The 16,873-nt window shown below is 45.9% G+C and overlaps 1 protein-coding gene across 5 annotated transcripts in view; it reads right to left on the reverse strand.

Annotated features, from left to right (window-relative positions):
- ABCC5 (ATP binding cassette subfamily C member 5) overlaps positions 1–11,239 on the reverse strand; it is a 44,327-nt gene extending 33,088 nt beyond the window's left edge. For 2 of the 5 annotated variants that reach the window (XM_038145550.1, XM_038145552.1), the window contains exons 1-2: positions 11,103–11,239; positions 9,754–9,928 (exon numbers count right to left, since the gene is read on the reverse strand). In XM_038145550.1, coding sequence (XP_038001478.1) covers positions 9,754–9,882 — 129 coding nt within the window. In that variant the 5' untranslated portion in view covers positions 9,883–9,928; positions 11,103–11,239. Of the gene's footprint in view, positions 1–9,753; positions 9,929–11,102 lie in introns of those variants that run through there. The other 3 variants (XM_038145551.1, XM_038145554.1, XM_038145555.1) reach the window with 2 other exon arrangements.
- Between the last annotated feature and the right edge of the window lie 5,634 nt (positions 11,240–16,873).

The following is a 16,873-nucleotide window of genomic DNA, read 5'->3' on the forward strand; positions in this document are numbered from 1 at the left end:
CAGCAGTAACAACAATGGGGCTTGGAACAGCATAAAGTTAAGATTTTTCAGCTGGCTCGATAAAAGGAATAAAGGTACAGGTATTTGAGAGGTACATAAAGCCTGATGAAAGAGAACTAGAGAGTGACCACCAACCGCTCTTACAACAAAAGAACAAGGCACACTTAAATTCAGAAGTCTCTATCATAGGATGCTGTAAGGTTCAAATAAATAAATGGACTAAACACTGGAAAAATAAACTCACATAGGATATCATGGCTTACTAAACACATGACAGAGGGCAAGAACAATCATTGACTCAGCATCTTTTTAATAGCTGGTGCATGCCAAATAAATTTTTTGCAGCCATAGGCATCTCCTAACAGAGCATAACAGTTATGCACTCCACATGCCATGAAGCTCTGGCACACCTGAGCACAGGCTGATACAATTCAATAGATGACTATAAGAATTACCAGATTAAGAAAACAGTTAAACTTTTAATCGTGGGGCAATTCCCAAGAGTGGGGTGAGCACCAAGGAAGCACCACTGCGCACATGATCTTCCTTCATGGGTGGGTCACAGAGGGGCAGAGAAAGAGAAGCACAGTTGTTGCTGCCACCACAAAGCACACCTGCCCCATCTGACCTTCTACAGCTTAGGAAAACAAGAAAACCATACAAGCACCTGTTAGCATGAATTCCTTGTCAAGAAATTGGTCATAGCAATGGTAAGCACCTAAGGTAATGAGAGAGTCAGAAAGATTTCACGGTTGGCTCAAGGCATATGACAGAAAGCCTGAGTGAGGTGAGGAAAATGAGTGGTTTAGGGTCAAAGGGAAACTATTTGCTCATTTAATTAGAGACAGACAAACCAAATCCACAATCCAAGGTCATGAAAATGCAGGAAATTTAGAAGCCAAGCTACAAAGCTGTCATATACATACACATGATGTCAGAAGTTCTATAGCAAGCTAGAACGGCTTGAGGAAACTTAGTCAGAAAGGCAAGTAAACTCAAATATGTGAACTTGCACACTTCTGAAAATGTGCTAAGCAGGCAACATGGGCATCTGAGGATGGGGAACAGGTAAAGAAAAAGGAAGCAGCTGTCATGTAGATGGGAAGGAGAAAGCCACCCAGGGAGATTCTAGCCTTTCAGTCCTATAACAATCTCCTATTTAAGAGAAGGTAGCAATTATTGGTTTGACAACTGTAACATCACACAACTGCAAAGCCAGACAAGACTGAGGGGCAAAGCAAAACAGATTTTGCCATCCCTTACTCATTTTGCAGAGGAAGAATCTGATGTGTGCATAAAACCCAAACCCCACCAAACAGCTTTGTCCCTCCTTCCCTAAGGCAGAACATCTTCCAGGGCTCAGATCACAGCAGGGAAGAAGCTGCATCTCTTCAGGTCCTACCAGCAGCTGACAGGAAACTAGAACAGACCTGTAACTACTTTTTTACTAATCCTTGCAGCTGACACAGAATACTAAAGCTACTGTGGTTGACTTATTATTACAAAGTTAAAATTGTTTGATTTAAGTCGTAAAGGTCTCTGAGCTGGCAGCACTGCAGAACAGAACTCCTACCTCCTGCATTTAGCAGCCAGAGCTCAGCAGGCTTCCTCATGCCTTTAAAGTCCCCAGCAAGGAGAGGCGAATGGGAAACCTAGAGACTGGAACAGCAGAGCTCAGAACTAGGTGGGCATGTGATGAGAAAGAGAATTATATCATCACCAGTTCTGCTCAGAGCTTAAAGCATTTGCCATATTACAACTCCAAGATGAAGAGAAATTTAAAAATATTTAGGACTTCATTAAAAGATTGGTGTTACAAAACAAGATTAGTGATTAGCTTGTATGGGGTGGGGAAGGGAAGATAAGAACCAAGTGTTCTGTTCAGCTTAAGCACAACTAAAATAAAACAAGAGTCTAGGAAAAGATTCTCTGAAGTTATAATTACATTCTTCTTCCCAGAAATTCCTCTGGGTCCAAGAATACTCCCACTAGAAAGGAGTAAGGGGTATATACACTGCTTCTGCAGGTAGCACAAGCAACTCCTAAAGCATTGTCCAGACTGCAAGTCATCAAACCCCAGAGCATCTGAAAATCAAATAGGTTTGCAGGTCCAAACATTGTCAAGTCTGCAGCTGCCTGGTGAAGCAGCAAGTGCACCATGAACTTTAGGGTCTGCTAAGACAATTCTCTTCTCCTTTCACTGGATTTGATGCAGTACACAATCCATAAAAATATTAACAAGGGGATTTGCAGCATTAGTCTCCCAGCCTTCTCTGTAGCTAGGATACTTTATAATACCCTGCCTGATTAAAACATGAGCCTATTTAAGACTAGTTTGGTGTATCATCCACCCATACCAGCTGTCTCCCTGACACTGGGGCAACAAAGAGCAGGCACTGGGGGAGATCAGAGACAGTGGGTTTCAGGAAGGAGGCTCTGATCCTTTAGGCACCTGCACACATTGATTGCAAAGTACAGACAGCACAGCTGCATTCACACAGCACCAAGGTGAGACCATCAGACAGTGTCAGATGCCTAGAAATTATGGTTACAATTTCCATAACTGCTGAAAAGAATCAAATCAAGAAGTCAGAGACTCCATTTTCTTCAACCTCCTGAAAAGAGGGTTATAAATAAAACCTCATGTCTCTGCTGCCTTCCCAGTTTCTGCTACCTGGAAGAACAGCTCTTCACAGAACCAACACATAGCCAAATGCAGAAATAAGTACAGCTGTGCCATTTTTCTCTTAAAAGATACAAATTACCTGTTCAGAAACATGCTCTGATTCACCACAACAGTTCAGAGATGGAAAGCTTGAAGTCCACTTTAACAGTTACATGTGACTTGATTACATCAGATCTGTTGTTACTTTTCTGGGCCAGGATTAGCAGAAGTTGCATTAACACTGGAGCCATGGTTTCAAAGCTAGCCTGGGTTCATGCATCCTCAGATTAAAGCAGAAGTTTCCCAATAGCACTTGGTGCTGATATCAAGGCTCTGTAGCCAAACAAGGTCAGGGTATGTACATCTGCTAAGCCTGAGTGTTTTAGTCACATATATTGAGCACTTCCACTTGAGGCACAGGAAGTCCTTGGTGAGGACAGGTATATCATCTTCTTACAGGAATATTTCTTATTTTACCTTGCCCTTGAATTCTGGCCAGCATCAGCTTTGAGGTGAGATGTTCTCAACTCTTTCCTAGCAAATCCATTTATTCCTGCAATCCAAGAAATACAGAGTTTGGCACGAAGTGTTTGTTTTAGGATTTTGCAACTGCAGCTGCTATGAATGCACCTGACAAGCAGCTGTGCATGTGCTTAGGCTTGTGGCCTCCATTAATTCCTGTCCTTTGTTTTGCAATAAAACCAGTATTCATGATCTTGTAAGCAAAGGTTCTAGGATTCATTCAAAACTAAGGCTGTGCATTGATCATCCAGCACTGGAGCCACACAGCTCATGCAGTGACAGCAGACTCCTGTGGAATGGCTAATAACCAGCTTTAGAATTGGCACCCTACATGTCTCTGCCTATGGAGATGGGATACCAACTCCTCACTAGGCAGATCAACCGAGCACAGCACAGGCTGAGAATTTGGCTCCTGCCTTGCTCAGGTAAGCTCTGCTCTCCTGAACCACCCCGACACCCTGCCATATGCTGGGGGTGCTCTGCAGTAACAATCTTTATCCAGGCCACAATGTACACTTGGAGCATCCAGGGAGGCTTTGAACTTCAACTGCTATTGAGTGGAATCACCAATGAGTGACAGCAGAAGCCTTGGCACCACAGCATTTATCAAGCCTAATACAACAATCTGGTATTGAACTCACCTTCCTGCACGAACACATGCTTCCAAAAGCAAACGGTAAACTAGGAGACTCAAACTAAACATCTCAGGGCTCTAAACATGTTGACTTTGAAATTCACTAACCTTCATCCTCAAAAACAACTGAAACGCAGATTTTGTTTGTGGAACAGCTTGTTTGCCGTCTGTGGTTCAGAGCACAACTGACTATTCCTCATCACTAGGATACGAATTTTCAGAAACTAATAACCATCTCAGTGTCCCAAGACATCAGAATCCCCTGCATATATGTGAGTTTTGAGTTGCTTCAAGCCAAGTTCACCAGTAGTTTGGGATAGATGCAGAAAATATTTCTGGAAATGCTTCTAGCTGTACACCGGGTTTCTGAAACAGCCATAGAGCAGAATGTCTGCAGCACTAACACAGAACACCACAATGGAAAAGACACTGCAAGATTTCCTTCACTGATGGCTAATCTACTCCTTACACACTTCTGGTCACGAGCAGGCTGATTTAGAAACCTGCTCTGAACAAAGGAACAGCAACCCACAGTAGTCAAAGACCAGACCAGCCTGTGGTCAGAGCTGAGGTTTTATGATGTGGCTAAGACTTGGAAAGAAGATGGCTGTGCACTAAGGAAGGTAGTCAAGTTCCAATGGAAGCTGTGAATTACCCAGAATATTGATGGTCCTCTAGAAAATGTCTCTGCCCAGTCACAGACCCCACCTTTTTGTTCCTCCTGTTAAGTGGAAGGCTTCTCTGATACCATAAATCCCCCTCCAAGTGTCAGGTAAAGTTCTGATACAGGACTGGCTGTGGATATGCTCCTTTCTTAGACGGTGAGATGTGCATTTAGGCATGGAGGACTAGGTAGAGATAGCCCTTCTACAGCATGGTTAGAGGGTCATCCTAATGCATTCACCAACAAACAATGCTAGGATCTTCTATCAAGTGATCCTTGACAGAATCACTTAATTCTGTGATTACTGTGCCAGTGACTGCTTTACTAGCAGAAGTTCAATGGTAAAACAACAAAACATGATTGTAACCAGTATGTTCAGCTCTTTGGGGATATCATGGAATCAATGTATCTTTAGAAAGCACCACAAATGTTTGCTTCTGCACCTAGTCTAATTGTGTTCAAAGTTCTCAAAGATAACAGCACTGCTGAAAAAAAAAAAAAAAACCAAACACCAGATTTTAAAATTTTGCTTTCATTTGACTTGAAAAAGTAAAAATGTTTACTTGGTTATGAAAATATGCAATCATCTCGAAAAACACAGACACATCCAGCAGCTTCAGCTACAAGTAACAGTTTATAGTTAAGCTGCCTAGGACTGCGCTGAGCATGGAGCACACAGGCAAAAGTACCCAGGCTACATTCACACCCCTATTTTTAACCTGTTGTTCAGTTGACTCAGACACTCAGATGCTTCAAAGAGGTTGAGGCAGAATTGATCTATTTAAATACTCAGTGATAAATCACTTCAAAGCTATCAGTGCTTGAAGGATTTACATCAATTCCAGCAAGTTCTGATCACATTCCCTGCTGTCTTGGGCAAAAGATGTCAGAAACAAACCTGAAAAACAAGAGACCAAGGTAAGAACAGGAATATTAGTAGGACTTTTGATAGCTAAAGTTAGTAACACATCTCCTGCATGTTTGCAGTGATCTCTACAGTTCCCCTGACTGGTGCCTTGAAATGCAGCAATTTGCACTTGAGATTCACCACAGATGCAGTAATGATCCTTCAGCAGCAAGAACTTAATCCTGAACAGTACATTCCAGCCAGAACCAACTACAGCTTGGAGTACAATTTGTAAATAAGTGCTGTAGCATCGTTAACATGGGAAGTTGAATTCCAAGAATTGAGCTCTCATAAGCTCTGTATATTGTAGAAGCAGCTTGTTCTCATATCCTCCTCTAATGTAACTGAAATGGGGTAGGAAAGTCAAATTCATTGCCTGCTATTCCATCAAATAAACAAAATCTACATTTGAGACAAGCCTATTCCAAAAGCAAAAATAAATTATTTCCCTTCTCATCTGTCATTTTATAGCACATTTCATGGACAGTGGGGTCTGTCCTCCCCAGAATACACTGCTTTCATGAAAAAAAAAAACTACCTACAATTGCTTCAGCTGCAAGTTGAAGGGCACAGGCACATTCTGAGAACAGAAAGTCCTAAAGGCGTAAGTACAAATCAATATTTCAAAACATCCCTTAATTATTACTCACTGGTCATGTAACAGCTTTTACAGATGCAGACCACTCACTGTAGTGCTAGGCAGCAAGTGCACCTACAAGTTCTCCAGCAGAGGCATGTCCCCACAAACAATAAGCCCAATTAGTATGGTACTATGCAGGGAGAACATGTAGTTAAGATTCTGTTTTGTAAGCTACATTAAGGTCTCCAAAGACTTAAAAAAATCAATTGTTATCAGAACACACTGCAGACACTTATTCATGAGGTGAATATATGTATTCACAAGCTGAATAAATTTTTTCTTGAATTTCAGTCCCAATGTGCCTATTTCAAAGGTCCATATTTCTATAGCAACATTCCCATTAAGTACCAGGAAATGTTGGATTAGACCTACTTATATTGCAGAATTATTTCAATTATGATTCCAGGAAGCCTATTTGAAAAAGCTCCTGTCTTTCAGAGATGTGATCTTTCAAGCTGTGACCAAGCAGCATTTAAGCTTCCAAGGAAAGAATTGCAAATTCTTTTTCACTATTGTCATGAACACACTTGTGGTAGTTTGAAACAGCATCCTTTCAGCAGGAAATAAACACAAGAATGGAGGTTTCAGGACAGAAAATGGAAAGCTGAATATAGCCTTTATGCAATGCAAACAAGAGACATTCAAAAAAGCTCTGGGCCCTCGGCTCAAAAGTAAAACAGGTCTTTCACCTATACAGATCATGATCAGAAACTCAACTAGACTTGTCTGCTTCAAGTTAAGAAGGATGGAGAAAATGCAGCAATATAGGCAACAAAACCCCCCAATGAGTCATATTATTGATCAGGCAAATGTACTTGTAGCCCTGCCAGCAGCAGTCATCAGCACTGCCCATGAACCAGTGGCCCTTGACTACTGTCCCCAGAGCACTGAGGATCCTGCCTCACCCCATAAGGGTGCACCACGTTAGCAAGGCTACCTCACGCAGTGAAAGCCTGCTGCAAAACAGCCTTAAACCTGCATTCCACAAAGATCTGAAGGCAGTGGTGAAATAACAGCCTACATCTGCTTGCAGCTTGTTCCTGGCAATACAGATCATGCTTACAGCTTAGTCATTTTCTGGTCACCCTAATTCAAATCCTGAGCCAGATTTTCTGCAAGAAATTTGAGAGTCACAACATCTCTGCTGACGATACACTGGACTCTGTTGCCCAAGTGACAGAGTTCCAGTACAGCTTATCCCTCCATCTGAACTGCTGTGGTCCTACCCTTCCTCATCACATCAGCCCTCCGTTGTGTTCTGTCACCAGCTGTGCCTGACCAATTTAGGCATCTAACCCAATCCAAGTTCTATAAAAGATACAGTAGCAAAGTACAAGTGTTCCTTCTCTTCCCTTGAAACAACGTTTTCTTCACAGCTACTTCCATTTTCTTACATGCAGAGGGAAAGTGCTTAACCAAACAGACAAAGCTCAGCCTTATGAAAGGGAAGTCTTTGCTCTCCCCTAAGCCAAGTATGCTGCTGAAACCAGAGCTTGTTTCAACTAGAAAGGGAAAAACTCAGTACACAAACATGAATGGCTAACTTAGATAAGGTGTTATGAATACCTCTCCTTTTACTTAACCTTAGTATTCTGCAAGCAAGCAGGATTTAATCTCACTGACATGTAGCAACAAATTCAGAGCCGTTTGTGTCTGTGGACTATATAGACCCGAGCAGCAAGGCTAGCAAAACAAAAATTGTACCAGTGTCTGAGCTAGAAATTAACACAACCTTGGCATATTGAACAAGGTAACTACCAAGTAAAGTGGGCATTCTATCAGAACCACAAGATTCCACTAGCAAAACAAGTTCAGTTCATTCTTCTACTCAAAGAGAACAAACAAGATAAAGTTCAATGTATGAACTTGGGTAAGCCCTTCTCTTACATCAGTAATCATAAGTTTACAGAACTCCTGTTTTGCAATCAATTATCTGTGTGTACTACCCTGTAGTCATAGGCAGCATATCAAATGGTAGGGGTAGAAAGGTAAAAAAGACCAGCAACAGAGTTAAGCTGACCTGAAGCTGCCTCAGAGTTAGAGATTTTCATTCCAGGCTTTACAGACATGCAGGATTTGGCTTACTTTCCATCTCCACAAAAGAAAAAAAAATGAATAAAAAAATAAAAGTACCCACAAATATGCTGGTTTCATAATTTCATTTAATTAAAAATTTACAGGTAAGATAAGGATTGTTTCCTTTAGAAGTTAAATCCTGATTAGATGATGTAGACCAAAAGGGAGAGATAACACGCAATGATTACTGCTGAACTCCACTGCCACTGGTCAGGAAACAGAGCTGGCCACCAATGGCATCACTGTTGTCACCAGTAATGTGACAGAGCAGATTTGCTACTGGACAGGGAAGGGTGGGTGGCAAGCCCACGGCATCAACATCACAAACGCCGTTAAAAACCCACACTCGGTGACTCGGGAGGGCTCCCGGCTCTGCATCAGCGCCTGCTCCAGTGCAATCAGCCAGCACCTTGCTGCACTCCGGCAGCAGCGCTGTGCTGAGTCATGGAGCCTGCGGGGACACCGGAGCTGCAGGGCCTGCAGCTGCTCTCAGCTGCTGCAGAGCTCAGCTCCCCAGCCCCAGCTCAGCAGCACAGCGCTGGGAAAACCTCAAACCCACTGAAACAAGAGAAGCATCTACTATAACGCAGCAAAGATTAAGCCTTTTTACAGGTCTTCATAATTCCTCCATACTAACACAGCAAGTTCCCCTATTTCCAACCCTCTCAAAGAGAATCTATGTGGAATGACCAGCAGCACATCTGCAAGGAACTCATCATTGTGAAAAATCAGACAGAAGCGCTATTAACTTTGTCTTCAGAAAAACCTACAGTGTGTATCTGTGTGTACACATATATATACTAGTCCTTGGAGTATTTCAGAAAAGGTCAAGAACAGGATATGCAAGAAAATATTAGCTGCTCTGAATGCTAGCACTGGAATATCTTTAACCTTCTTCAGCTGGCAGAGGTTATTAGTTTCTGACCATATCTTTCATCCGCGTGGGTGTTTCCATTTCCCTGAGACTTTTTTCCTTATAGCACTTGGTAGTATACGCACTCTTCGCAGTGAAAACAAGCTCTAAAAATTAGACACTCTGAACAATGACAGGCTAGCTCTAAGCCAGTGGTTATTTCAAGACCCAGCTCTCAAAATAAACTAGAATTATGATGGTACCTCACCATGTTAAATACACAGATGTTCAAGATAGTGATCAATTATAATGACTTTCATCTGAGAGGAAAAGTAAAAAAGTCATGCTAGTAGAGCAAGCTAGACATCTGTTTTAGAAAATTAATCCTTGAAACAACCAAGGCATGATTAAGAGTTTTTTCAGCTGCCAACACTGAATGGTGCATGATTTGTGCCGAGTGCTTCACTGCTCTTCCTTGGCTGTAATGATTCTCTAAAACAAAGGTTTAAAAAATTTCTTTGATTCACATCAATAGCTGAATGCTAGAAAAAAGTTTTGCTCAAAGGCTACTGAAAAGCCACATTTAAGAGTGAAAAGTGCTTAATAGGTGCTAAGACCTGTTATCAAAATAGCTACAGCACTCTTTGGAATGACCTCTTCCACACAATAGGCAATACTCATTATTGACCTTCAATGCAGCAAATCTATATACAGCTGGCACAGCAAAAAGGTTGCTGCATGCAATTTAATAAGCATAAAGACTGCAAAATAAACAATGAAAAAGAAACTGACCTTAAGTTTAGAATGCTGAAAATTAGACTCTTCCTGCTCTTCATGCTGCACCGAGTCAGCTCTCTCCCTCACACTTCTATACCCAGGACTGGGTATAATGTACTCTTTTCCTATGTCGATGTCTTTCATCTTCTGTAAACGCCAGGGTTTACACGTGTACTTTCACCTCAAGTATCTGAAAAATAATTAAATTTCCCTTCATTATGTGTTGTGCCCAATACACCAGTTACTTTTAGTCACCTATTTTTTAAAGTTAATTTTCAAAACCAAAATCAATAAGCAATTGTTAATGAGTTATATTACAACAGAGCTGTAATGACACGGCTTTCGAAGTCCATGCAAGACTAACTTCTCATGAACTAGTTTAAACATACCCTGAGGTAATCAAATAGTACAATGATCCTCAATGCACTGGAGTGCTGTCATAGTTCCTTCCTTAGATCTCTGAAATACAATTATGCAATCTGACAGATTAAAGTAAAAGCTACAGCATTTAGCTGAAACCATGAGAAACTTGCCTGGGCAGACCAAATCCCCAAAATCTTTTGTAAAGGGCTTGAAATTGCATATATCCAATAATTTATCAGCACAAAGTTTTGCAAAACCCATCTCTGATCACTTGATAATATTAGTATCTGGAGAAAACTAAGTCCCTTCTCCATAGCATTGCTCACTTAGTCCATAGGCTTGAGCTATAATTAAGTACAGACATGCACAGGAATGAGTCACACCTTCAGTGCTGCAGGTTTCCACCCAGTCTATCAAACTGCACCGAAAGGTCAGAAGGAGAACCAGAGCCTGGAGGACAAAAATCACCCCCCTCTGCGAGACTCTGTTTTATAACTCAGCTTATGCACATTCGGCCGCCCGCCTGCAACTAAGGCGATGGGAGACGCCTGGCTGCGCTGCGCTGCTCAGACTGCACCAGCAGCTCTGCCGGGCTGCGCGGGGCTGCCCCGGCCCCGCCGCCGCAGCATCGCCCCGAGAGCACCGCGGGGCGGGGATGCGGCACCCGCGGGCTCCGCGCCCCTCCCGCGGCGGGGACGCGGGACAGCCCCTCCGGCCGGACATCCCCCGGCAGCCCGGGGGGAGCCCCCCCCTCGCTCTCCCCCGGCTGCCCCGTGTCCCCGCCGCACTGCCGTAAACACGGGAGCCGCCCCGCCCAGGGACAGGTGCCCCGGCCGCAGCCGAGGCGGGACAGAGCGCGGCGGGAGAGCGCACCGCGCAGCCCCCTCACCGGGGGCGACGTGAGGGGACTGCTCGGCCGGGCTCCTGACAGGAGAGGGGACAGCAAAGCCGTCCCTCCATCACACCAAGGTCCGCCCGTGCCCGGCACCAGCCGCACTCACCTCCACCCGCCGACGGCCCCGCCGCAGCTTCTCCGCTCCGCGGCCGCGAACCCAAACAACGCCGCTTATAGCGGTTCCGGCGTCCCCACTGCGCCTGCGGCCGGGCGCTGCGGCTGCCGCTCCTTCCTGCTGCCCCACGGGAGATGTAGTCCATCCCTCACACCTAGGCGCTCACTTGGTACCGATAGTGAACTACATTTCCCCCAAGGCCCCGCGCGGGCCAGCTCCGTTTGGCCCCTCCCCCGTCTAGCCGCGCCCCGCCCAGCCCGGTCCCGCCGCCGCTGCCGCAGCGTGGGGGGTCTGGAACGTTCGCCGCCCGCCGGGGCGGCCCTGCGGCGGGGCGGGCGCACCGGGCACCGCACCTCGCCGCTCCTCGCCGCGCGGGAGAGCGGCAGCCCCATGCAATGCAGTGCAGTGCAGTACAGTACAACGCAGTACCGTGCTGAGCCGTGCCGTACCGGGCGGTACCGTGCAGTGCGGGAAGGACGGGTCCTTCCACCGAGCCAGTGCCGGTGGGAAGAATTGGGGTCCGCTCTGTTCAGACACGGCACGCATGGCCGAAGGGCTGTCTCGGTAGTGGAGAGGGCGAGGGGTGTCTCGGTTCCCTCCCGGCAGCGGGGGTGCCGCAGGGCGCTGCCCGGTTTGCGGAGGCGGAGCGGCGGCCGGTGCGGCGGACAGAGCAGCGGCGGCGGCCTCGGTGTCCGCCCCTCCCGGCCGGCCCGCGGCTCGCAGTAGCCGGTCCCTCGCTGCCGGCCATGTACAGCCCCTCGGCCGGGGAAAGTGCGGCGTGCCCTTCTCTGGGGCGTGACCTTGGCCGGGCCGCGGTCAGCAGCGGCTCCCGTGCGCAGCGGCCGTGCCCCGGCAGCCGGTGCCGCAGGCCTGCCACGCGCTTCCCACGGAGCCGGGCATGGTTCCCTTGCCAAGCCCCAACCGTGCCCTTCCAGCTCCCTCGGACCACCTAAAGGGACGGGGAACTTGTCCCAGGGTTTTCACAGCCAAGCTTTGGCGGCTGAAAGGGATGGGAGCTGCGGCTGTGTGTCCCTGCGTGGCGGTGGCTGAGGGCCAGCAACCCTGCTTGCCCAAAAGAGTGACACAGGGTGTCCGGCCCCGCCTCAGGGGAGTCAGTGAAGGAGACGGACACAGCTGCGTTTCTTCTCACAAAGGGCTGTAAATATCCTTAACAAACCCTGAGCTGTAGCTTCTCCCCTGCTGCGTTTAAATACCCTGTCCTCAGCTGACATCCTCCTTCCACCAGCCAGATTTGGCTGATGTCTCATTTAAGTGGTTTATGTAACGAGTGCCTGTTTGCACCGCAGTCCTTGCTCTCCTGTCAGGAATGTGTGTGAGAGTCAATTTGATAGAAATGCTGAAATGACCTCAGGTGAACAAGGGAGATGGGAATCTGGAAATAAAAGTGGACCAGAATATTCCCTCCAAGCCCACAAGCCAGAGGTAAAGGTAAAAGGTGTCACCATGCAAGTAACAAGGACACCCTTAAGGTACCAGAGAATCCCTGTAGAGGTCCCTGACACACATGGTCACACACCCTGCAGATCTCTGACTCTATTTCTGGAAAAAATGAGAATTAGCTCTATTGCAGGTGCTCTTAACATTTTGGGACAGGAGAACTGGCAGACAGACATACCTTACCCAGATACAGGAAGCAAGAACAAATGTAACTGCTGCATTTTTCTGCAATCTCTTCCCCAGACAGGGGAATCATGCACAATCACAATCATGCAGTTTCAGATTGGACTGGCATTTTGTTGGGGAAGACACTCAAGGTGCACTTCATGCTTTATAAATGCTATGTCCCAGCAAAATGTGGATTTTAGGACAGAAGCCAGGAGGCAATTTACAGTAAATCCCTGAACAGTCATTATACTGACGTTTGTTTGCACCAAACACTCTGGAATGTAGGGGTAAGTAGATGTCCAGATACTGAGCTGGGTAGTTAAACAGCATAATCAGAAAGGACAAAGAATGAATGATGGGGAAAATTAAGCTGTGCTGAAGCTTTGAGGTGAATCACTGGTATTTTCGGGTGTTGACCTGAAATTGTTCTGAGTGTGAGCATGTCTTTGGGCCCTGGGCTGTGGAGGCAAACAGAGCTGCTGTTTGGAGGTGGCTGGCTGTTTTTTGAGCTGCTGACATGTTGAAGCCCAAAGGCTCTGCATCACATGCCTGTAAAGGAAGAATATAAACCTCCATTATGGCAAAGTCATTACAAAATGAGTTCAGAAAGATGAGCAGAGACTGTTGTTTAAGCCAACGGAGCCAGAGCCCTGCCTACACTCGTTCTGTCCTCTATTTCTCCAGTGCTGGAAGAGGTCTGAGAGTAAAAGGGAGGACATGAGTGCTAGTAGAACACTGCTGGTAAGTAATGATGTGTACACTCTACTCAGACTAGCTCTGGGCAATGGACTGGCAGCAGCATCAGGAGTGTTTTCACACCTGTGGTCCTACGAGTACATTCTCCCTGAGTACGGCGGTGGGATGAAATGCTTAAGTAGGCATAACCTGCTTTTTAGTGTGTCACAAGTCTCCTCCAGCGTTTGTTCTAAAGGCTATAAATGTACTGGTGCTACCAGCCAGAGGAGTTACATCTTTAGCTCCAGTGGCAGCAGCTAATGCTTTTAGTGCTGCGAGTCCTGGATTCATCCCTGAGGGATGGGAGCTGTTACATAAACAAGGCCTGTACAGTATTAAAACTTGCCCTGATTCAAGATCTGGGATTTGCTGTAATCAGACCTGACTGCAAAAGAAAAGCAGAGCCAAACCAAAGAGCCAACAGCAGCTTCAAAGCCAAGGCCTGCAGACCAGGGTGAGGAGGCAACAATTAGTTTTCTTAGAGGTGTACGGGAGCTGCTCTCCTCCACCCCAAAACAACCATCAGCAACAAACCTAAAGCAATGCTTGAAACAAACTGATTTGAGCCATTGGAGCAGAAAATGGAGCCTCTCCAGATCGATCAGGAAAACCAAGGTTCAGTTTGTGGGAGTGCTGGTCTTTGTTCATCTGTCTTTCCTATTACATCTTCCCTGTAGGACCTGAGGACATGCTTCTGCCTTTTGGGGAACTGGAGCAGGTACTGCCCAGGTGAATAAACTGATCTGAACCTTGGATGAAAACAGACTTCTCAGGACATCTGAGCTTGAGGAGCATGGCTGCACTCAGTGCTCAGTGTTTGAGTTCATATCATTGCAATTAAGACTAGCCATGCAAAACCCTGTTACACACAGGACTAGGAAGCAGAGAGTTTCTTATGTGCTGAAGATAGGCAAGTGCCTGGTGAGCCCAGAAGACTCAGGCTGGGTGAGTGACTAATGGGATGGTGCAGTCAGTGTTTTACTACTGGTAAAATATTGCAATGAGGCACTGAGATAAAACAGCTTTTCTCTTTGCCCTGAAAGAAAAGTAGTTCCCCAAAGAAGCAGCACAATGTGATTGCACTGATGTCCATGGAATTATGGAGAGTACCAGGAGGATTAACAGGAGTGGAGAACTGTCAGGCCAGACTTGCCATGCACCCACTGCTTCCTTTCAGGTCTGTGGGCTCTGTGAGCTGTCTGGGGAACACAATATGCTTTGGTCAGTGTGGATGGTCCTTGAAGAGATGTCTTCCTTTGACACAAATCTGGACACTGGGAAGACCAATTCTTCCCCCTCTCCCAAATCCCCTTTCCTATGTACCTCATATGCAGAGGACATCATCTTCTTACCCTTCCCCACTGGAATGCTTGGTGCAGGGTGCTGACACTTGCATTTTCAGCATGAGCTTCCTGAGTGTGTCCCTCCTGATGAGCATGCTGACAGTTGTTATGCTTGCTAGTGGTTTTCTAGTCTCTTGCTGATCAGAGCTCTTACCCATGAAGTGCAGAACTCACAGATTAATTGGACAGCTCAAGTAGAAGTCCCATGACCAAATTTAGCCTGTAGCACTGCAAACCGTAACAAGCCCAGAAACAGGCAGGTCTGAAGAGACTGCATTGTCAGCTTGTTCATGATTCCCCATCCCTGTGCAGTGGCCAATCTTTTATTGTCCATCGTGTCCAAGTCTCCCTCCCATACACAGCCCGTTCAGGACTTTGAGCTCCCAGAGCAGTCTGAAAATTTTCCCATCGCACTGCAACTATTTCACATCACTCTTCTGGAAAGTAATAACTTAGCCTCAGCTGGGCCACATGAGCCACCAATCCATGTGGGCAGCTTGGCCGATTGAAACACACAGGCAGGTATATGTTGCCAACAACTGGAGGGCAAAGAGACATTGCTATTCATTTTCCTTTGTATCTTGTATCTACTTTCACAGTTCCAGAGGAAAGAAAATTTTTGTAGCAAAACCATCAACAAGATCACTGAGGGTAGTCATTCTTAATCCATCATACTTAGGCTATAGAGTTAACATCACATTGTGGAGACAGGGAGGGGGACAGAAGTCAATGTGTACTTGTAACAGGGCTGTCACAGACTGCTGTGGCTTGCTCAATCATTCCCCTCTTCAATCTCACTAGAAAATATACAATTTGGGGACATCAGTGGGCTGGGTTTGTCACGTGAAAACCACAGTCCAGTTTCCTGCAAACAATGACGTTAATAATAATCAGTAACATTGCACAATATGTCGTTATTGTTACAGCAAGAATTGGGTACGGTTGCTTTCAATTCAAGTAAAGTTATGGTGTCCAATGGATTTGGTCATAGCTTGCAATTGAAGAACTAGAGGCACAAATACTCCCTGCACATATTTAGTGCTGCTAGTATCAGAGTCTTCCTAAATATCCTTCTGCACTGCTCTGGAGAGGGTCATGAGCACCGCCCTCCAAGCTGCCTGTAGCAACACCTGCATAGACACAACTGTCCATGCTGTGCCAGGCGTCTCCCTGTCTGCTGGACGTGGATACTTGTCCACAAGACTATGCACACAGCAACCATACACCATTCATGCCTACCTGGTTCCATCCAAACACACAGCATGGGGCTGATAACCTCCCTACATGGATGGTACCAAAATTTTTCCCCATCCCAGTCATAGCTGCATAGAGGGGTTAGCACGCTCGCAGCACTGACACCCAGTGCCACGGTCCAAACATTTCCTGGAACTCAGCGTTTTCCTTGCAGCTGCTCTGATTGTCAGGGCATGTGAGGCACAAGAACTTGTGGGATGCTCAAGACCTAATCAACACCACAGGCATCCCTCACTTCACAGAATGGGCACTCTCTGAGCTCTCACTTTTTCATTACTGCAGTTTCATTGTGCTTACAGCTCTGCAAATGACTCATCCAGGCATTCAAGTTCATGTGCTTTCTGTTGGTTCAGTGCTGAACAATCTGTGTTGCTGATCAGAAACTGGTGAGAGTGAGGGCCAGCTCACACAGCACAGTGGAGAGCCATTATTTCCCCACCTTTTCCCCAGAAAAATACTCAAGAGGGATATGATGTATTTGGAACTAGAGAAAACAGGAATCTTTCTCTTTCCCCCTGACCTGTTTTAGCAGGAGTTCATTAACATCTTAATATACCTGTGCATTTAGCTTTCCTGGAAACAAACTGTACTTGCTTGATGTTTGTGCAAAGCTGTTGGTAGTGTGGGTGTTTGCATTGTGATTATGTTTCAGAGGATGAGGCTCTTAAGCTGATCCAGGCAGAGACACCACTCCAGGCTACAGCAGAACCACCCATGGCCTTCCCATCAGTTCGGGTAGGAGGATGAACCTTCCTAGCCAAGCTAACAGTGTTTTACTCTCGTTCTCAATAGCTTCTACAAATA

The sequence above is a fragment of the Motacilla alba genome, chromosome 9 (assembly GCF_015832195.1).
Source record: "Motacilla alba alba isolate MOTALB_02 chromosome 9, Motacilla_alba_V1.0_pri, whole genome shotgun sequence".
Taxonomy (NCBI): Eukaryota; Metazoa; Chordata; class Aves; order Passeriformes; family Motacillidae; genus Motacilla; species Motacilla alba.